This window comes from Eptatretus burgeri, chromosome 11, assembly GCF_056783735.1.
Source record: "Eptatretus burgeri isolate ZD-2024b chromosome 11, Ebu_testis_v1, whole genome shotgun sequence".
NCBI lineage: Eukaryota > Metazoa > Chordata > Myxini > Myxiniformes > Myxinidae > Eptatretus > Eptatretus burgeri.
Genome location: NC_140971.1, coordinates 2112847 through 2134938, shown reverse-complemented (window position 1 = coordinate 2134938; position 22092 = coordinate 2112847). Strand labels below are relative to the sequence as shown.

The following is a 22092-nucleotide window of genomic DNA, read 5'->3' as shown; positions in this document are numbered from 1 at the left end:
GCAAACGGCACACAGACATTGCAAAGGAGAGATCTTCGAGCACGAGTACCGGTACACTTCTGAATTATTTCACCAAACAAGGGACAAGCGAGGAAGAGGATGTTACCCGAGCGGAACTTCTCTTTAGTGGATTTATTGTGGAACATAACTTGCCCATATCAGTCTCAGATCATGCTGGACCTCTATTTCAAAAGATGTTTCCAGATTCAAAAGTTGCTTCAAAGTATGGATGTGCAAGAACAAAAACTTCAGCAATAATTGGTGAGTTGTCAAATGTTACTGCTTCATCTATTGCCGATATTGCAAGACTAGCTCCATTTAGCCTAGCTACAGACGGTAGCAATGACAGTGGTGAGGCCCAGCTATATCCTGTCCTGATTTCGTACTATGACAACAGTGCTGGGATTGTGAAGCAAGGTTTGCTAAGTTTGCCTGCGTGCAAACAAGATTCCACTGGAGAAAACATTTTCAAACTGCTTGATCATGAGTTCAGTGACAGGAAAATTCCGTGGGGAAATTGTGTTTCCTTTTTTGCTGATAATGCCTCTGTCATGGTGGGCAAGCACAAAGGAGTCGCTGCTTATATCCACAAACAAAATCCAGAGTGCTACATCATGGGATGCCCTCGCCATATGATGCACAATACGGCCAAGAAGGCGGCTCAGGCCTTACCCATTGAATTAGATGACTTTCTCATCGATATTTACTACTACTTGGACAAAAGTAGTAAACGCGTCAAAGGAGTGAAAGCACTGCAAGAACTCTGTGATGCCCCGACACACAAGATTCTGAAGCATGTCGCAACAAGGTGGCTGTCCCTTGGTCAGTGCCTAGACAGGCTGATTGAACAGTGGGAGCCACTTCGCCTCTTCTTCAAAGAAGAAGTACGAAGAAAAATGCAACCAACTGTAGCCAAGACTCTAACAACGAGCAAGAAGGACGGCACTGTATCTACTGCCAGTACTGGCACTGCAGGATCAAGCACTAGTGGAGCAGCATTCACCACTACCACTGCAGTATCTGCTGCGAAGAAGACAGCAGGGACAGCACCAAAACCAATGCTGAGAGCAGGTAGCATCACCGGCCCTTCATCACGTTCATCTACAAAGCAGATCCCTTCAGAGTCGAGAAAGACTGTGATAGTCCCATCTACAGGCAAAGAAGGACCCAAGTTAAGTTCTGCTTTTGCCAAATCACTTGATAGAAGCTCAGCAAAACCTTCGAATCAGAGGTCTTCTTCCTTGGCTGCACCTACCTCAAGCTCTCTCCTCAAACGTAAAATTGGATCTGGTACTACGAGTCTGACCTCTTCTGCTGGCAGTAAACGCAAGTGTGATCGCCCTGCGGCTAAGTGTACTACGAGTTCTACAACTAAAAGCGCATCTTCCTCAAACACTGTGCAGGAATCTAGAGAAAAACGTGTCAACAGGATGTTCTTGTCTCCACAAACAAAACTCTATTGTTTCTTCCTTCGATATGCTAACAAGCTTTTTGAGAAGGGGAATCTTCTGCTCCAAAGAGACAAACCCTGTATTCATCTCCTGCACAGAGAATTGAATGGTCTTCTGAAAGATATCTTCGTATGGTTTTTGAAACCATCGGTGTCATCGGTTGCTCTGGTAAATGTACCCTTCTCTGACAGAAATCATCAGAAGAATGATGAGGACCTCATGATTGGGAACGATGCCAAACTGTATATAAGGGAACAAAGGAATCTCAAGAAATCCACCTTCACTCTGAGTGAGTCAGACATCCAAGGTTTCTTCAGTGCAGTTCGCTCATATTATGTGAAAGCCTGCAATTACATCTTCAAAACCTGGCCGCTAGATGATGAATTAGCCAAGCATGCTCAGGTGCTGGATGTTAAGCTACACCAAGAAGTGGGGTTTGACTGTGTGGAGTTTTTCATCAAGAAATTCCCCTGTCTGTTCAGTGGCGGTGATAGTGACATAGACAGTCTTGAGAGTGAATTCGCTCACTACCAGGCAGACGCCTCCATAGCTACAATTGCTACTGAGACAGTGAGAGTGGATGAGCAGTGGCATCGGATTTCACAGCTCACAGATCCCTGCACTGGTGCCAAGAAGTATCCTAATTTGAGCAAAGTGATGAAGGGAATCTTGGTCATTCCTCATTCGAACGCATCATGTGAGCGGGCACTCAGTCTTGTACGGAAGAATCATACTGAATTTCGTCCCAATTTGAGTGTCAAAACCCTGGAAGCTCTCTTAATTGAAAAACTAGCTCATAGCACCCCTTGCTACCAGAGAGAATACAGCAAAGACATAATCAGAAGGGCTAAAAGAGCCACACAGCTGTCACTCAGCAAAGCTGCCATGGAAAAAGCAAGCAGCAGTAGTACCAGCCAGTAAGGTAAGAAAAATATTGCTTCTTTTGTGCTTTTTGTTAATCTTTGATTGTCCCCTAACTTACTAATATTAACATACATGTAACATTAAAAAGTGCACAATTTTCCCCTTTTTTTGTTCAAAAAGTGGGAATTCTTAACATGTTAAATGCTCCAAAATAGGGCTCAGAGGGCACTAGAGAGCGTCTAGAACCCCAGAGCTTCCAGGGCCCTAAGGCGGGCCCTGGACCCCGCCGCAAGGGTCGAGCGCTCCGCGCTTGAGATGTGCGCTTCGCGCACATTATTTGGTGTCGGTTGCAAATCCTCCCTAATTCTGATTTCCAAAAGTTGGCATCTCTGGGTTAACTCGGCTGTCATCCTTCCGAGGTCGGCAAGATGAGTGCCAGCATGCTAGTATACTGTGTTGGAGTGGTGACCCGTCCAGGATTGTGCCCAATAGCCAAGGAGACTGCTTAAGCAGCACCAACGCTCTGCAGAGAGTATGGTTCCAATCTCCTACTCTCCGTCTAGAAAATTGGTGAAATAAAAAAAAGTCTTTTGATATCTACATATGTATTTCCTTGGTTTGCAGTGAAACAAAACAAAAAAAAGTTGAAACAATTCCGAAATCTGAGCATGACGTCCTTATCTTCCAGAAAATTCTGCTGTTTTGTGTCACTGTGTGTACTGCAATAAGCGTGGAGAAAAGAAAACCAAAGGTCAGATACAAGATTGTAGCCAAACATGGACAATTTCAAGGCTACAAATCCATCTCCAGAGACCTTGATGTTCCGGTGTCCTCTGTAGGCAATGTTATCAGGAAGTTACTGCAGCCAACCTCCCTGGACATGGTCACAAGAGAAAACTACTTGATCGAAGATTGCAGCAAAGGATTGATTGTTTGAGTGGTGGAGAAAGCGCCTTGATCAACTGCCAAACATATTCAAGCTGGTCTTCAGGTACAAGGTACAGCAGTTTCAACTCACACCATCCGTCACCAACTCAATGAAGGGAGTTCTACGGTCGGAGACCCAAGAAGACCCCACTGTTGAGAGAGACATGAGAAAGCCCGAGTGGAGTTTACCAAAACACACCTGAACAAGCCAAACTCCTTCTGGGAGAATGTCCTGCGGACAGATGAGACCAAATTGGAGCTTTTTGGAAAAGCACATCATCTCCATCTCCATACAGAAAACAAAATGAAGCTTTCAAAGAAAAGAATTCCTTTCCTACAGTCAAACATGGAGGAGGTTCAGTGATGTTTTGGGGTTGCTGTGCTGCCTCTGGCACTGGGTGCCTTGAATGTGTGTGTGTGGCATCATTTAATCAGGAGATTACCAAGGATGCATTTTGGAGCGCAATGTTCAACCCAGTGTCAGAAAGCTGGGTCTCCGTCAAAGATCATGATCCACCGAACAGTTTAACTAGACCAGGAGAAGACCTCATCTGCAATGTCTTTCAGCAGGACATTGACCCCAAACCCACTTCAAAAAGCACCAACTAATGATTCAAGATAAAACGGACTGTTCTGAAGTGGCCAGCATTGAGTCCAGATCTAAATCCCATTGAATACCTATTCGGAGATCTGAAAACAGCAGTTGGGAGAAGGCACCCTTCAAATCTGGGAGAACTGGAGCAGTTTTAACAAGAAGAGTGGGACAAACTACCAGTGGAGAGGAGTAGGAAACTCATTCATGGATATTGGAAGTGTTTGACTGCAGTTATTTTGTCCAAAGGCCGTGATACCAAATATTAAGTCGAGGATGTCAATAATTTTGTCAATGCCATTTATTTTTATTTTCTAATTTAAAAGGATATATTAAGTTCTGAATCAAAAACAAATGTTCTGTAAATATGAACAGTGAAATAAAGAATTGTGGAAACAAAATACTTTCATCAATTTCAACTTTTATTTTCAGAGGAAATTGTGAGTTATTTGAAAAGTGCAAGGGTGCCAATATTTTTAGCCATGACTTTCGTAAGGCGAGTTGAAGACGGAAGCATAAAACACACACCCATCAGATGTGATTGCCAAGATGGGCCCCACCTTCTCGCAGCTTCATCCTTTTACGTCGCCAAAACACACCCACTCTGGTCTTACAAACAACACTATTAAATGCAAAGCCTTATACGTGTTGGTCATTGCCACACGAATGTGAGTTCAAGCACAAATGTTTTTTGTGGAAATGATAAATGCTTATTCCATTTTGGTCCTCAAACTGTGTTGGTGTTGTGATCTCTGGTTGAAATGTCATTGTGAAATTGATCCTGATTTTTATTTTTTATTTTTTAAATTCCTCCTGAAAGGTGGACTCGTTAGAAAAGTGTGTCCTTAAATCACGCTTCGGTTCAATTAAAAGGGTGCGTTGTTCATGTCTCGTGTATAACCACCAATTAACACGTCTCTCCTTGTGATTACAATAAACCGGGCGTAGTGGCGTGTGCCTGTAATCCGGCTACTCGGAGGCTTGGGTTGGACGATTGCTTGAGGACGGGTGCTCTGCGCTGGGCTGCGCTATGAGAGGGTGCAGAGCAGCCCGGAATCATGGCGAAACCCAATCCTTATCCCTGTGTCGTAAGAGGCGACCAGGGTTGCGTCAGGAAGGGCATCCGGCGTAAAACCTATGCCAAATCAGTATGCGGATCATAAAGGATGATCCGCTGTGGCGACCCCTAACGGGAGCAGCCGAAAGACGAACAACAACAACAACAACTCCTTGTGATTCCAATGCACCGACTCGTTTCTTCCACAATATTTTTTTGAAATTGTCATGTCATCGGTTTTTCTCTTTCACATTGCCTGTCCAGGTATGCATAATATATTGTTACGAATTCGCGCCCGCTGGCGTGCGATCGGCCGCGTACCTCTAATCGCAACCGCGTTGCCCACCGGACGGACAATTCATTCGTGACCCTCCTGGAACTATCGCCAGAAACCAGTCACGGGTGGGGGTTTAACCTCACCACAGCCCAGTCCGCATTCTATCCGCGCGAAATAGGGTCACTCGCCGAATATCGAAATACCTAAGTACTCGAGCGGGTAACCTACCGAGGGGCCGTACCTCGCCGCAGGTCGGCTTGGGATACGAACCGCTTAAGCGGTTCGTTCCGTTCTACAGCGATAACCGAGCGGTATTATCGCCGACCTCGACGGATCCGATTCTCCTTACCGGGTGTTTAAAACCCAACTAATTATTCCGCGATGCAAGATGGCATTTTCAATGGGGAATAGAGGACGCAACAAATGGGATACATTTCACAAGCAAGGACATTTATTACAACTAAGCACGTATGTACAGCCAGGCAGTCATGCACGTATGTACAACCAACAAATAGAAAGCGTTACCACCGAATACGAGCAATGTACAGTCACTTACACAGGTTTTACTTAACAGACGGCGCCACGACAACATTCATTCAAAAACCCAAAGAAACACATGAAAAGACCCCCTCACAGACAAGGGGGTCAGGCTGGACCACTTGGGTCTTTATGGCGCAGGACCTGGGAGACCGAACGGGTCCTGCGAGACCGTAGCAGGTTACCTGCACCCTCGAGGTGCCTCGATGGTCGGCGATCTCTCTCTGGCACTCTCCTCCACGGATGCGCAGGTTTGCGCCCCACAGCCGGCAGAGCTGCGCCTCCTGTCTGCGTCTCCGGTACGTCACCTGGACTCTCCACCGATCCATGCTGCTGGTGTACGGGTCGCTCCACAGACCCAGAGACCCAGAGACCAAGAGACCAAGACAAGACCAGACCAAGAGAAGGGTGCAATACGAAGAGAGGAGACCAAACCAGGAGAAGAGCGCCAACGAAGAGGAGGAGACCAGACCAGGAGAAGAGCGCCAACGAAGAGGAGGAGAGCAAGGCTCGCGGCTGTCTGCCTTATATAGCCTGGGGCTCCGCCCTTTGCCCCTCCCCGTTTTTGGCTCCGCCTCCCTTCGAGAAGCTTCTCAAAAAGGGGCGTTTCTCAACTCCGACCGCCTCACTCCTCGTATCCACCAATCGCGAGCGAGCCGCCTCGCCCTTCTCGTCGCACCAGCCTCGGCGAAAAAAGGCGGTAAAAAACCCACACTCACCATTGGAGGTTTCTTTTCCTCGTTCTTTTACGCCTGCGTTCTCGGACCCATTTTGAACGCGGAAAGGGTCGTAGCGTGGTCTGTGGAGGATGGCGTTTGCAAGCTGGCGTAGTGGCGAAGATGGTTAAATGGTGGTGGTGTTGTGGCGATTGTAGCGTGGTTGGCGTAGTTGGTGGTGGTTGTTGTAATGGTGGGCGAGATATTTTGGTTCAAAATAACGATAGAGAAAGAAAAACCTACCTCAAAGGATCACAGCCCGGTGACACGAATAAAACCCATTAAACGACGTGGGGAAATGGAACTGAACACAGACTTACCGGGATAACTGATCTAAGGAACCTTTATGGTGTTCTGCGAATTTCCACAGCCGTAACAATATGTCCAAATGAATTTGCATCTTGCACTACAGTTGTCTGAATCCAAATAACATTCGAGCGGGGAGCATTGATTCATTTTCTGCAGAGCTTTGTCATCTTCTGAGAAGGAACAATCGCTACCTTTTTAACATTATAAAATCATCGATTGCTCCAATGGTGAGCCATCGGCAATCTAACGAATCGTACCGCCTTCTTCTTATCTTCTAGCCCCGTCTGCTTATTTCTGTCCATTTGAACCTGGCAATCTTGGTTAAGGAGTGACGGAGCTCACATGTTTCCTCACCTGGGATATCACAGCATATTGAGACTTGGGTGTTCCGGTCATTGAGCAAAAGTTTCAATCTAATAGGTTTGGAACTCTCGATCAAATGCATCTTGTTTTTTTGGCTTCGTTGTGGAGAAAGGGAGAGCGGGAGTGAAGGTCTGGGGTTCATCAGGTTGTGTGGGCAGCCCCTCATGTACTGCCCACTTACCTGATAAGTCTTGAGGTTGAAGCTTTGGTAAACCACGAAAGGTCACAGTCGTGGTGTCTCGATGTGGCATGCTCAGTCACTGGACAGCATTGACATTAAGCGATCCCTCCTCCTGTCCTACCTGCTCTTGAATCCCAAACTTCCTCTTACAAGTCTACAGCGGTGGTTTGGCAGAGCCACCAACACACCCACAGCAGTGCCATCCTGGTTCCTGTATCGTAGTCCAAGTCTCCAACAAAAATTATATCTGCAGGCAGATTGAGGAATATGTCCCCTCTTCAGGAAGTGCAAATAAGGATTCAGTCGGGACTTGCTTTTATCGTACCCTCAGATGTTTCCAACTTTTGTACGTCAATGGGTTTCTTTTTTATCTTTTTTATTTTATTTTCCTTAAAATGTTGATTGTTGGAGTGGCTGGTGTTATTGTTGAGGTATGGTGATAGTGGCTGTTTTTCAGATCAGTACTCTTGTTGAAGAATGTTGCTTTTCCATTTTGATGTTGTGTTGAAATCTTTTTTGCTGCATATGCAGAATTTTGTTTTCTTTTCACTTTTTATCTCACACTCCTCACTGGCACACTTCGTTCATCAAATATGTGTATGGCCAATCCAAGGGATTGTTCACCAAAAATAGGCTCGCTGAGTCTGGGCTCCCATGGCTTGTACGTATGAGACCGTTTTGTCGAGAAGTGGAGTGTACTGATGCTCGGATCCAGGACATGTTAATTGTACTAATTGAATCCATCTTCCCTCTGTCCCCTTCCCTTCCAGCATCTCCTGGCCAACCCTGCATGGCTGCAGTCTGTTCTGAAGTCTGGTCAGCCAGTGACTTCTCCTACCCTGCCAGGACAACCGAATGATGTCGGTGATATACGAGTTAAATCCGACGTGAACCTTTCGAATGTTTGCTGATTCGAGTCGAGTATTTTGGCCATAATTCGTCCTTGGCCTTGGGTGGTCTAAGTGGAGATGATCTTGTTAATATATTCATTGATTTGTATAACATGGTTCTTGTTGGAATCTGGATTAATGTCTCAGCTGTCCTCTGTTTTTTTTTTTTTTGTTTTTTGTTTTTTCCATGACCTGGTAAATCAAATCCAGAAGCCAGGACTTCTTGGAGAACCTCCACAGCACCTGCAGCATCCACACCGCCCTTTACTACCTGCAGACATGTTGAGAGAGACAGGTACATTGTTCAGCATCATGAGCGACACAGTGCCACACGTGATGGCTTTCTTGCAGAAAATCGTCTGTGAAGCAACTTAAAAATGCACTACAATGTTTAGTGTGACTGCCTAATGCAAACTTTACTGCATTCTGTTATTTTTCTTTTTATTATCGAGATCTCACACACAAACATTTTCTCACCTGTTTCCTCCCTTCCCTACACTTAGCGCTCACCGAAAGAATTGGATGGAGGGAAATTGAGGAAGAGGATGATAGGGCGACATGGAGGCGTGCAGGATTGTTGGGGGATGGTGAAGGAAGATGGGGGTCAGATGTAGATGCGAGGTGGGGAAGAGATGTTGATGGGAGATGGGGGAGAGATGGAGAAACTATGTTGGGAAGAGAAAGGGTAGGAATTTGGGGAGAAGAGGGAGAAGGCAAGTGGCACAGTGGTGGTCAGAGGTGGGGAAGACACCAAGAAGAAAGCTTAGGGAGAGGGGAAGGAGAAAGGTGGAATGCAGGAGGAGGGGGTGTTGGAGTGAGTGGAGGAGGAGGAGGAGGAGGAGGAGGAGGAGGAGGAGGAGGAGGAGGAGGAGATGCATCTTGGCGTAGATGGAACCAGGAAAGTTGGGTGAGAGATGGTGAAAGATGGGTTCGAGCATCAGAAGACAGTTTGGACAGAGAGGGTAGATGGCTCAGGAGAGATGAGGGTTTAACCCTAAGTGGGATGAGAGCAGACACCTGGGGAAGAGTGCTGAGCAATGAGAGCTGGGACAAAGGAGGAAATGGGGTTTGGGATAGTGGAGTTTCTGAGGCCTGCAGACGAGCAGGCAGGTCAACTTGGCCTGCAAGTTTGAGGGTAAGATCTTTTGTCTGGATAAAATGATTTGTATTCAATTGTAATGCTTTATTTCCTGCCTTTTCAAATGCCCATGACACGTCGTCCTCCCAATCTTTTTCTCTTATTGTTGTCTTCACACACTTCTACACTCATTCTCTTTCTGCTTGCACTTGTTTTTTTCTTTATTATTCCCCTCTTTTGTCATCATCTTCCATTTAGCATCAGCAAGAACATTTTGAGGACCCTCTCCAACAATTGCGCAATGTATTTCCAGATCTTCCTCGTCTTCCTGGTAAGCAAGTTTGTGTTCCTACTCTGTTTTCTCCATATTTTAAAGTGTATCCTTGTTGCAGACGAGTTGTACATGGTAACACAGGAATTAAAAAGCTCTAAGAGCAGAAAAATGATGAAAAGAAGAAAAGGGGTTGGGGTTGGGGGTGGGGGTGGGGGGGGGGGTGGGTGTTGGAAAATTACTCAGCCTTTCTTCCCCATCTTTATTGGCTCCTCAGTTGGTACAGACATTCAATGCCTTCCTCAAGAGGCCAAGCCAGGACTCTTGGGAGCTCCTCCAGGCCCTCCTCTTTTACCTGCCATTCAAGATGAATGGAGAAGTGGTGTCGAGTGGAGGAACGATGAATGGTTTAACAAGGTGTGTTGCCTTTTGCCCTCCTTATTTATTTATTTTTCTTTCTTACTTGACCTTTACCTGGGCACCTGTCTGAGTTTGTTTTCCACCCAAAGTATTTTTGGTTCATTTGAATGATGTGTAGTTACCCCACTAAGTCAAATGCTTGAGGCCATTGTGCTGAGAATGCACAGTGAGCGACGCTGCTCGTGGCTCTTAAAGCACCTTTTAGAATGCACATAAGCATCCAAACCACACAGTCCACCATTTTGACCCACTTCGTCACGTGACCGGAACGAGTTTTGCAATCCCCGTTTCCAATCAGGCGCAGAACCTTGCTGCCCAATTTAAGCCGGATCGGCCCAGCGGTTTGGCCGTAGAAGTGAAAATAGGGAACTTGTGCACTGATGGACAGTGCGTGATGGCAATACCTTATTTGGAATTCCATTTGCAGATGAGATAAAATGAACTTCTTCTGCAGGTGTCCCAGACGATGATGATGGTGTTTCAACTATTGACTGAATAACTGTGAAAGTCAGGTCAGGTCAGGTATGGGAGCATGTGCCAGAACAGCGCGTCGCTGCGTCCACTTTCCGCCGGTACTCCAGGGGCCTCCGTCTTACCATCCCCCAGGCAGATGCCAGGTCCATCCCCATCTCCTTGAGATGATGATCAACCTGCTGCAACCATGAGGCACGTGGTCGGCCCACTGGCTTCCTCCACTCATGAGACTCCCTCGCTGAGAGAATCTGGTGAGCAGGATCAGCGTCAGGAAAACGAGCCACATGTCCATACAGCCACAACTGACGCTCACGGACTATGCAGGTAACAAATCTCATCCGAGTCTCTCTCAGCAACCGCTCGTTGGACACAAAATCCGACCAGCGATAGCCAAGGATTCTCCGAAGACACCTGGTACCAAAGGAATTAAGTCTCCGTCTCAGATCCTTGGTCAGAGTCCAAGTCTCGCACCCATAGAGCAAGACTGGAAGTACCAAGGACCTGAAGACTCGGACTTTCGTCCTCCCACACAGGTACCGGCAGCGCCACACCCCATGATCCAGTAAATCCATGACTCCCCAGGCCCGAACCAGACGTCTATTGATCTCTGACTCACAGCCAGCAGAGACATGAATATCACTGCCAAGGTAAGTGAATCTCTCCATGACCTCAACATCCTCACCACAAACAGACACAGGACACAGACAGGACAGCAGCATCCAAGATGTCACCGAAAGCCTGGATCTTAGTTTTGACCCAAGAAACCCATAATCCCAGCAGCTCCGACTCCTCATTCAGCACCTCGAGGGCCCCCAAAAGGATATCTAAAGTCTCCGCAAAGATGACTGCATCATCTGCAAAATCAAGGTTCGAGATCTTGACGTTCCCAAACGATGCACCGCAGCTTGATCTCTCCGACATCCTCCCTAAAATCCAGTCCATACAAGTGCTGAAAAGTGTGGGGGCCAGTACACACCCCTGACGAACTCCAGTAACAACTGGAAATAAGTCAGAGATGGTACCACCACACTTCACAGCACTCTCAGTACCAGAGTAGAGTTCAGACATCAGATTGATCAGTTTTGGTGGCACCCCACGAAGACCAAAAATCCTCCTGAGGACATCCCGATTCACTGAATCGTACGCTTTACAGAGATCAACATAGGCTGCAAGCAGCCCCTGCCGAAACTCTCGTCTGCGTTTGGTGAGGACACGAAGAGCAAGGATACGGTCAATCGTTGACCTCTTTGGTGTAAAGGCTGACTGCTCTGGACGCTGGTGCTCAAGCAGATGGTGGCGAACCCTTTCAAGAATTATCCGAGCAAAGACCTTGCCCGGCACTGAGAGCAGCGTCACCCCTCGGTAGTTGTTGCAGTCTTGGCGATCACCCTTCCCTTTCCAGAGAGGAACAACAAGGCCCTTCTTCCAATCAGTTGTGATGATGCCTGTGTTCCAGGCAGAGCACAAAACTGCATGCAACGACACGAGTGCAGCATTTCCACCAGCCTTGAGAAGTTCAGCATGGATGCCACAGATCGCTGGAGCTTTGCCCCGTTTCAACTGGTTCACCGCAGCTCGTGTTTCCACAAGCGAAGGTGGACCACTGTTGATTCAAGGGTCAGCAACAGGGATTGTAACACCCTTGACGGCCAACTCGACAGCTGGGGGATCAGCCCAGTTCAACCGCTCAAAGTAACCGGCCCAGCGGGCCTTCACTTCAGACTCCTCTGTCAAGAGCCTACCACTCTCTGCTCGAACTGCAGTGCTCCGAGGGATGGGCTTGGATGAACACAATGCGCGAATTCCCCTGTAAGCGGGACGAGAATCACCTGTCCACGGGTGATGCTCGACCCCCTCACAGATTCCTCGCACATAGGCCTCCTTGTCCACCCTCAGTGCACATACAGTTCTACGCCTCAGCTCCCTGAACAGCTCAGCTCTGCCATTCAGCCTGGTCCTGCGACTCTGGTCAATGGTATCCAGTGTCCCTTGAGAGACAAAATTCTTATTTGCCCTGCGGTGAGCTCCAAGGCATCCACCGGCAACATCAAGGACGGTGGTCTTGAAGGCACTCCACAACTCTTCAGGACCCCCAAAGCACCCAGACCCCCCAAGTGTCCACTCAGCCTGTTCGCAAACTCCTTAGCTACTCTCTCATCCCTGAGCTTGCCAACATCCAGCCTAGGCTGGGATGGTAACATTCTCCTGGATTTAAGGTGCAGCTTTAGAGTTGCTACAACAAGCCTGTGGTCAGTATTGAGGAACTAAGCACTCCGATAGACCCTGCAGTTCTGGATCATCCTCCAGCGACCGTCAATGAGGACATGGTCAATCTCCTTTTCCGCACTGCCAGCGTTGGAATACCAAGTCCAGCGATGAGCTTGTGGGCGCTGAAACCATGAACCAGCCACCCTAAGTCCATGACTTCTTGCAAAGTCAAGGAACTTAGTGCTCTTCTGGTTCATCTTTCCTGACCCATGGGGACCAACACACGTCTCATAACCATCCCTATCAGTTCCAGTCGATGCATTGAAATCCCCCAAGACTAGAAGTGTATCACGTCTGGGGCACTGATCAACGACAGACTCGAGCGTGGCGTAGAATGCATCCTTCACGGTGAGATCACTCGCCTCAATCGGAGCATAAACAGAGACCAGGGAAATGAAACCTAAGGAGTGACGAATCCTTAATCTCATAATACGCTCGTTGACCGGTGTTTCCTCAATTATTATTGGGGTCATCTATTGGACACAGCTACAGCAACTCCTTGGGTATGGTAACCATCAGAGCGACCAGACCAATAGTAGGTGTAACCACCCACCATTATCTCGCCGCAATCCGGTCTTCGAACCTCAGAGAGAACTGCAATCCCAATGTTCAAACGCTTGAGCTCAGATGATAACAGAGACAGGTGATCATCCTCTCTTAGGGATAGGACATTCCAGGCACCCACCCGAAGGGACCGCCTCAGGTTAACCCAAGGAGACCGCCGTCTGGTGGACGACTCCTCAGCACCACTCTGACACACTCTCCCGCAATCTGACCCAGGGATGTTACCCCGTGGTTTCCCTCCTATCATCAAATATTGGGGGTCCCGAAGGCTTTGCCCCAATCCCGTCATCCGGTGCGCTGCCCTGCGATGGGAAGCTGCACAGGAGGTACTCCCACAGAGTGGGTTTTCAGATTTTTATGCGTTTTTGTGTTTTGCGGAATGAAGGGTTTTACGGTGGCCGGAGTGCAAATCCTGCCACCAACCTCCTAATAAAAAAGTAACCCAACTGCAGGAGGACGTCTGTAGACACAGTTGGGCACTAGATATGGATGGCCGTTGGCTCACAAGGAGCTCCTCCGCCCTTTGACAGGTTTTGTTTTTAATCCTGCTGGGTGCCCATATCCAAACACCCTCCTCACCAGAAAACCTGGTGGGGGAGACGGTTTAGTCGCCGACAACCCGACCATGGAACAGGTTAGTACAGGTTTACATGGCACCTGTAGCAGGTCATAGATCTTACCTGACCTGAAAACTGCATGCAAGTTAGTGTAAGAAGTTTCAACCCAATTCTATTCTTGGCTATGACAAATTACAGCTCACAGATCTCAGCCTGAGTTGGGCAGCCAAGTCGCAGCATTGCTGTTGGGTGGGTTGCCCTAAATCCTTCATCAAATTTCCGTAGGTTGACACTCATTCACAATGTGATGAATGGTCTTATCTGAATGACCACAGTCACGTGCTGGACTCTCTTTGAAATTCCATTTGTAGAGGTGGTGTGATGTCCTTGCATGGAGTACACGGTTCCCGTTGAGCACTGACCACTGTTTCCGGGGGAGGTCATAACTTGGAGGCTCTTCTGTCTGATCACTGACTCGTTCGTTGTTGGCAATGTTGTCTGCCCAGAGATTGCGCTGCTTGTCCTGTGTGTTTAACATTGCACTCAAAAACATTCGCAGAGCCCTAGAAAGATTTGTGTGACTTGAATCACATATTTGGGAGATTCTGCAGGTCTTCATGGATTGGAAGGTCTGGGTTGGCTTTGATGTAGTCAAACTCTCTCAGCATTCTTGCTTTTCGGCACATATCGGGGGTGGGATGTTGGACAGGACTGGGAGTCACTGCACAGGTGTTGGTTACCACCCAGTGCTTCACGTGTACTCATACCCCTAAATTGCTGAGCTGTCAGTTACTCTTGTCGTCCACTATAGCTGCAGGTAATAAAATGTGCGTTATTTACCCGGTTTGGTTTATTAGAGTCGAGTCTGCCAGATTGGTTTATATTCTGATTCACCTTAAGGCTATTTTGAACATGAAACCAAAATTGGTATTCAAATCACATTTAAAATTCGTAATTTAAGTGAGAAATTAAGTTCATGTAAAATATCCCCTCGCCATTTCACGTGTTCAAATTGAACTCAGAGTTGTGTACGTTTAAAAGCCACTCGTAGACTTCTGCTATATCCCTTTTATAACCTTGTTTGACAATAATGTGACTGCAAAGCCGACCGTTGTCGTAGCTTACCGAGCAGTTGGGATTTGATTTAAACCAGACACCGAGGTGCTCGAATGTCCTTCGGTGCCTTTTTCAGGCACACGGTCTCGGTTTCTTTCCGAGTTGAGTTTGAGTCCTTTCAATACAAATACAAGTACCGAGCTGTAAATATTACAAAAACAAAACAAGGTCGAATGCACGAGAGACAGACAGACAGACACAGACATGCTCGTTCATGCCATTTTTCTCTTCCAACTCGGGTTGTTTTTGTGATACGATTTGTATTACAACAAACTTTTTAAAAGTGAAAGTAATTCTTTGCATGCAAGTTTCCATTATGTGGAGAAATTATTTATTCCATTCTGTTCATTCTCTTGTTATGATTTGTTTTTTTTTTTCTTTCTAATGCATGATTAAAATTTGTTCTTTTGGATATTAATGTTAGATTTTATGAAAAATGGCCTCTGACTTAAAGATCAAAAACTGCTTTGTCAGTCTCCCTCAAATTTTGCATCCGTGCTCGAGGTGTAACGGTGGGCAGATCATGGGTGCAAAATAGATTTGGTACTCTACCCCGTCCACGTTTCCCTCCTGTCCCCAACCATGGGGACATGATGCCGAAATTATGGTGTATGTTGGTATTTATTTATATCATGACTTCTTCCACTTTTGTAGCCAATCTGTGGCTCTCAATGGAATCCTTTAATCTCCTCTCCCTATCAAGGCTGGAGTTCCCCCAAGGCATTGGTCTGGGCCCAGTCTGATTCCTATTCTTCATCAATAATCTTAGCTCTCTGGAAAATCCGCTTTATCTATTTGCTGATGACTCCACTCTCTGCCACGACATCTCTCCTCCTTCTGACAGACAGGCTACAGCCTCTTCCCTCTCCTCAGACCTTGACAAAATCACAAACTGGTCAAACACAATTTTGTTCATGTATCGATATTGTCCACCCTGTTACCCCTTACCCCTTACCCCTCATTGTTACCTGCATCCCTTGTTTGTCTGTCTCCATCTACTTTCTCCCTCTGCCCTGCTGTTGGTGTTTCCTCTTCCTCCTATTGTTCCCTTTTTGATGTTGTCCTGATTTGTTCTGTGTAATTGCACTTCCACGAGCCTAGACCATGTTAAAATCAGAGTTGGTGTCAAAGCCACCCAATGCTCGCCTGTTTATACATTTATCGTTTTAAAAAGACGAGTCTAATAATATTTTTTTTATAAAGCATTGCAGTGAAGTCTGATCCAAATAATTTTAAAGCAATATATGTATTTGTATATTGTAATCAGAAAAAAATAGTGTGGTAGATAAAAAACATTAGAAAGGAAATAACTTGCACCAAAAACTTTAACATTTTCAGGCTCATGCCAGGGGTATCGCTATAGCTCTCTCTTCTTCGAACAGGCGAGCTAAAAATGAGAAAAAAAACAAAAAAATTTTTTTAGACTGTCTCGACATTCGTGGCATTTTTCAGGAACTTATCCCCTTGCGAAAAGCAGGGTCCGACAGTACTGTATAATTCAAAATCCCAGACGAGCCCCCATTTTGTTATGATGGGTAAAAGTACCAATCAAAAAAACAAAACTCTATCACTAATTTAATTTGGGGGTCCAGAAATGAAATGTACATAAACACAGCAAATAACAATCGGCCTACCCCGGTGAACACCGGTGTTGGCCTTAAACCATAGCCAGAATCACTGATCCCGCTTCCGTGATGAAGCCTCATGAGAACAGTCCGACTGCGGGCATGAGGGTGAGATAGATCGAAATGATCGATGCCATGAGGTCCTTCAGTGGATTTCTTTTCCCGCTGACCGAGCTCTCAGCTCAAAGGGCTTTTTTAGGTCAGCGAGCTGACCTAATAAAACGCAATGTCGTCAGGTCTGTCTCTGTCTGTCCTGTTCTGTCCTGTCCTGTCTGTCCTGTCTGTCCGTCCGTCCACAATTTTTATTTTTCTATCTTCTCCGAGACGTCACGACCGATTGAGTTCGAACTTGACACGATGATAATACTAGTTGCTCTCCAGAGATCGTCTGAGCCCTTTTTCACATTTTCACCTCGGGGTCAAGGTTACAGGGTCATCAAGTGCAAAATGACCGATTGGTCGAATGGCCTGTAAGGAAGCATCGGACGGCAATAATGCATAATGGCTTTCATAGGAATTATTAAGAAGATTTAATTTCACCGAGTTTCCCGTTAACCTCCGCCATCGAAGATGGACGGAGGTTACTGTTTTCACCCCTGTCTGTTTGTTTGTTTGTTTGTGAACTGTATTACGGAAAAACTCCTCAACGGATTTCGACGAAACTTGGTGGGGGGATTAGGTATGGTCCAAGGATCATGCCATTAGATTTTGGACTTGGTCCAAAGTCCAATATGGCGCTATGGTGGCCATTTTGAAAAAAGATTTGATTTTTTTTTGTTTTTGCATTTCTACATGTTATAAGTGATTTCCAACCCAAAAAAAAAAAATTTTTAGAGAAAAAAAAACTTAGAAAATTTTGCAACTTTTTTTCAAAAAAATTCCGATTTTATTTGAAAAATATTTTAATTTCTTTTTTGCATTTCTACATGTTTTAAGTGATTTCCAACACCCCCCCAAAAAAAATTAGTTGGAGAAAAAAAAATTTAGCACCTTTTTTTTTCAAAAAAATTTCGATTTTATTTTTGGGCATTTCTACATGCGCATCGATCTAGTTTAGCTTATTCAATCGTGGTTCAGTCGAGTCTGATCCGTTTTGACCTACAATGAATAGGATATCAGGTTCACTTAAGTGACCTAGCAGTATTGGCGGCGGAGGTTTTGCACTCTACCGAGTGCTCCCCCTCGAGTTACCTCTGTCGTCTGGCCCTGTTTATTGGGCAACACGAGGTCCGCTGACTTCAACACGGCTTCACGTGGTTATTTTAAGTTCAATTTAAAGTCTGTTTTCACTTTTCATAGTCGCTAAGGTTGATTAACACTCGGTTACATTAAGTTTTGTGAAAATTGAATGTTTATATCCTCGGTCTGTGTGGAATGCATTGCAGCGAGGGGTAGCTTTCATGGCCTTCCATCCGTTTCCATGCCATATAACGAGGCTGTCTTAAGTTCTCGTTGATTTCTTTTTTCACTTTTGGGTCCTTCTGGTGTTGGTCCACGTTGGGACCTTCTTCACGTCGGATGAAGATAATTTTCATGCAAATCCGCTCAGAAACACACTTTTCATGAGGAAAATATATTCAATTCAAATAACCGTGACACTCTGGAAGGGACACCACATGCTTTCTGTTCACTGCTTCACCTCATAACCTGTCCTCCTGAGGGACTGTTTATTCATAGCGTCTGAGATTAATGTTTATATTTTAGATGGTTTGGGGATGTTCTCTACAAGTACCTGAAAGAATTCCAGTGAAAAACAGACGTTTTATGATTTTGTTAGGGCATTTCATCCCACGGCGAGCTGGCTGGTCACGTGTCGCCGTGCAGACGTGCGGCAGCGAGTGATTGAGCTTCTTCGTGGCCTGAGGGTCCTTTTTTTAGTTGGGGTCCAGCTCTGTCTTGGATACAGCCATTAAATGCACACACTTAGAGTATTTATTTCATGACCATAAACGTGTGTTTGAAAATGGTATGATGATGTTGGGAATGGTTCCTAGACTATGGAGATTTTTGTTTCGAGCAGCCTCACGAGTTTATTTTAAATTCAATTTGAATTCTGTTTTCACTTTCCATAGTCGCTAAGGTTGATTAACACTCGGTTGCATCAAGTTTTGTATCCGAGCTGACCGTCAAACCCGTTCGGGTGTATTCTTGTATTTTTATTTTTTTCCTCCTCTTGGCGAACTCCGTACTGGAGCCACGCTGTGATGCGGAGGCCACCAGGGCTCTGCAACCTCTCCCAAGCAGACTTATTAGAAGGAGGCCTTTCTGTCGCCACCTGTTTCTCGGGCCACGTAAATACATCCTGTATACCCATCATTCAAGGTGCCACAAATCTTTTTTGCCTCTCCGAAATGGCAGGCAGTCAGCTCCTTGCTCCTCAAGGTTCTATCCTCATTCAGGGATCAGCGCACCGAGACAAAACTCAAGCTACCATCATTGCTGGCTCCCTCTCCGAAACGCCAGCAGGTTCCCACTTTGCAAAACAGCAAAGTCCCACCTCCAAAAAGCAGCCGGTTTCCACTTCCTGCTCTCTGGTCAATCACGGGAATTTAAATCCTGGGTTGTACTACGTAAGTGGGTGTTTGGGGAGGGGAGGAGGTATTGAGGGTAAGCGCAAGAAGTCACAGACACTAACAATATGGGAGAAACAGCTGGGCCAATCAGCACCAATTTTAGCATACCTGCTGGGGGTACCCAGGTTCAGGTCATTGGCATGAAATGATTTCCACCTCCCCACCGGCAAGAATGGAGGAGACTTGCAATTTTGACATGTACAAGGAAAATTGTCCAGGTGGTTTAAGCACTGACCCCTGCTGGAGGAGCGGATGTTGACACCGTATTTTGCTCACAGAGGGAACGGGTATTATGAGTTCAATAAATCCATCAGGCCCTCCTCATAGTTTCACTGGGGGAGAGGGGATGTCGGGATGAGAACAGTCTGGTTGGCACAGGGACATAATGTGTTTTCAATGTAAATAAAAGTAATACTTTAACTAAATTTTTATTACGACTCTCGGGGATATTTTCAAAATATCTTGATTTGGTAACCTAGGACATGTTTAATATTCATTTGGAGAGTAATTATTCAAAAACTATTACAATTAACAAAGTATGTGGTATTCAATGCAGGAAACCCTCCAATATCACGGGGGTTAGGTTCCTGGAAAAATGGCACGATAGTTGAAACCACGATCGTGGAAACCAAGGACCAATGGGAAGAGGGGGATTCGGTTCCTGGACTTCGAGAAAATATCGAGGACGATCGACAGCAGCCAAAAATATACACATCACAATCAAAATAAATATGTATATAAAGCATGTTAACATTGAAATACACATGGAAATACAATAAATATGGTGGAAATTAAACAAAAACAGAAGGCTTTTACTTTTAAAATTGATTACAACACAGCGAGGTTGGTGATGGTAAACATATTATGGACTCCCACTGTACTCTTCCATAAATAGAAACCACAAGACTTATCTCGTGATGATGTTGTTGGAGGGGGGAAGGGTTGAGTGAGGAAGGTGATTCAATAAATGGAAAAGCAGTATTAGCTTTACGATGAAGACGCCTGCAGCATTGCCACAACACACAACGGAGAAGGGTAACACGATCCTTAATTAATGACTACCTTGAACTATGATCTTCCCTGCTTGGGGACAAAGGTACGAAATGACTTCGTCTTCCGTCTCATCGGTGTATAAACCCCCCCCCCCCAAAAAAAACCTGTTCAGTTATAAATCCCTTCACCTCAATTTGTTTCATGAGCTGTGCATGAGAATGGGGGTTCGAATCTGGGTGTCGGAAATTAAGTGTTTGGCAATAATGTTTGAATACGGAGTTGGAAAATGAACATTTGGCAATTAGGTTTGAAGGGTAGTGAAGGTTCATGAATGGGGAAGATTATACCAACGATCATCGACTCCGTAATGGCGGACCGTGCAGATGCCGCATTTTCTCCTCAAACCAACCGATGTAACAACTCGATCTTTTCGCCCAACGTCATAACCTTTCTCTGTTTTTTGGTACAACTAACTTTGTCCATTGCTTTACGTTTGGGCTCATTAATAATGGTGTGTGAGAAACACCACAAGGCTCGTAATGGGAGGTAATCGTACATGCATGGGATGCAAACGATGACTCTTCTGAGCTTCAACAATTACGATAACGAAATCGAAACACCACAGGTTGCCTGCGATTTGTTGAAACCCATGATATTTGAGGGCCTACTGAATATAGTTTTTGGCCCCCTCTCTCTGGTGAAGAATCGCTGAAAAAATGATCAGATCTGGACGTTCATCAAAATCTAGTCAATTCATCATTGTCACTCACCCAATGTGTCCACCAGGTTTCGTCCGAATCGGTCCATAACTTTTTAAGATATCCTGCACGCAAACAAACAGACGGGTGCAAACATAACCTCTGTCTATCTTTGGTGGGCAGAAGTAATTCCCTGGTTTTATCAATCACTTACAAATGATTTTGTCAATGAAAAATTATAGTTTATGATTTGAGCTTTGACCCAATGTATAGTTTTTGGTATAAAAGGTGGAGAACTCTTACACAATACATAATACCAAACGTCTTACGTTTCATTTGATTTGCCTGAAAAAATACCATACTTTCATGTGGCATACTGGAAACAATTCAATCAGTTAAGCATCAAAATGGGGTTCTGCTTCCTGTTCCAATTGAGCCATTGCATCATTGATCTGAACCAGAAAGCAATGGAGGCTTGGTTGGTACCTTGAGCTCTAACACCCGTAAGGATCTCACTCTATGACAAGGCACCCTTGTATCGCACACTCTGACTTCTTTGGTTCAGGAACCGACAGATTCAAGGAATTGGAGCCGGTCTGCCATTTACATCTTTCGAGAAATCGATTACCACCACCGAGCTGTGATTTGATGGTTTGTCAGCGTGCTCATAATTTTTCACTCGAGTTTAATGAGGTAATGACCCGTTGAGTTGCCAGACCTGTTTCCATGGATACTGATTTTTGTCAATTTTATCCCTAATATCACTCACCAACCATTTCGCTACAAAATTCTCTGCTGCCTTTGAAAAGTGGTCAGTGAAAGACATTGGTCTCGATTTGTTCCACACTGGTTGAGTTGATTTCGGAATCGGAATGACGATTGACGATTGCTCTCTTCCACTGAGCGGGAATGCTTCCTTCAGTAAAGGAAGCATTGAGAATATTGATTATTCCACCTGAAAGTTCCAACAGGTGATAGGATCTCAGGATCCTTGTAAAGAGTGTGAGCATTTGTGATCATTTTATCCAATATCATTTCTTGTATTGTTGGCTGCTCAACCACATAGCGAGGCGAGATGTTCAGGCGGTTAAGATCACCTGCTATCAAAATACCTGCGTAAGGGTAATCAGCATACCTGGTGTGGCTTCATGGTTAGGGTGGTGGTCTTGGGATCCTAGGACCCTGAGTTCAAATCCCACTTTCTGTTGAATTAATTCCAGGTGGGGTTGATTCTGCCTGTCATCCTTCTGAGGTCGGCAAAATGAGTGCCAGCTTGCTGGTATCCTGTGCT

The 22092-nt window shown here is 45.6% G+C and overlaps 1 protein-coding gene across 2 annotated transcripts in view; it reads left to right on the top strand.

The window, feature by feature from the left end:
* The window catches only part of LOC147016293 (uncharacterized), an 80393-nt gene that overhangs the window by 20997 nt on the left and 37304 nt on the right, over positions 1–22092 (top strand). For both annotated transcript variants that reach the window (XM_085844888.1, XM_085844889.1), the window contains exons 8-13: positions 8045–8134; positions 8375–8459; positions 8668–8982; positions 9016–9299; positions 9501–9573; positions 9791–9930. In XM_085844888.1, coding sequence (XP_085701014.1) covers positions 8045–8134; positions 8375–8459; positions 8668–8982; positions 9016–9299; positions 9501–9573; positions 9791–9930 — 987 coding nt within the window. The remainder of the gene's footprint in view (positions 1–8044; positions 8135–8374; positions 8460–8667; positions 8983–9015; positions 9300–9500; positions 9574–9790; positions 9931–22092) is intronic.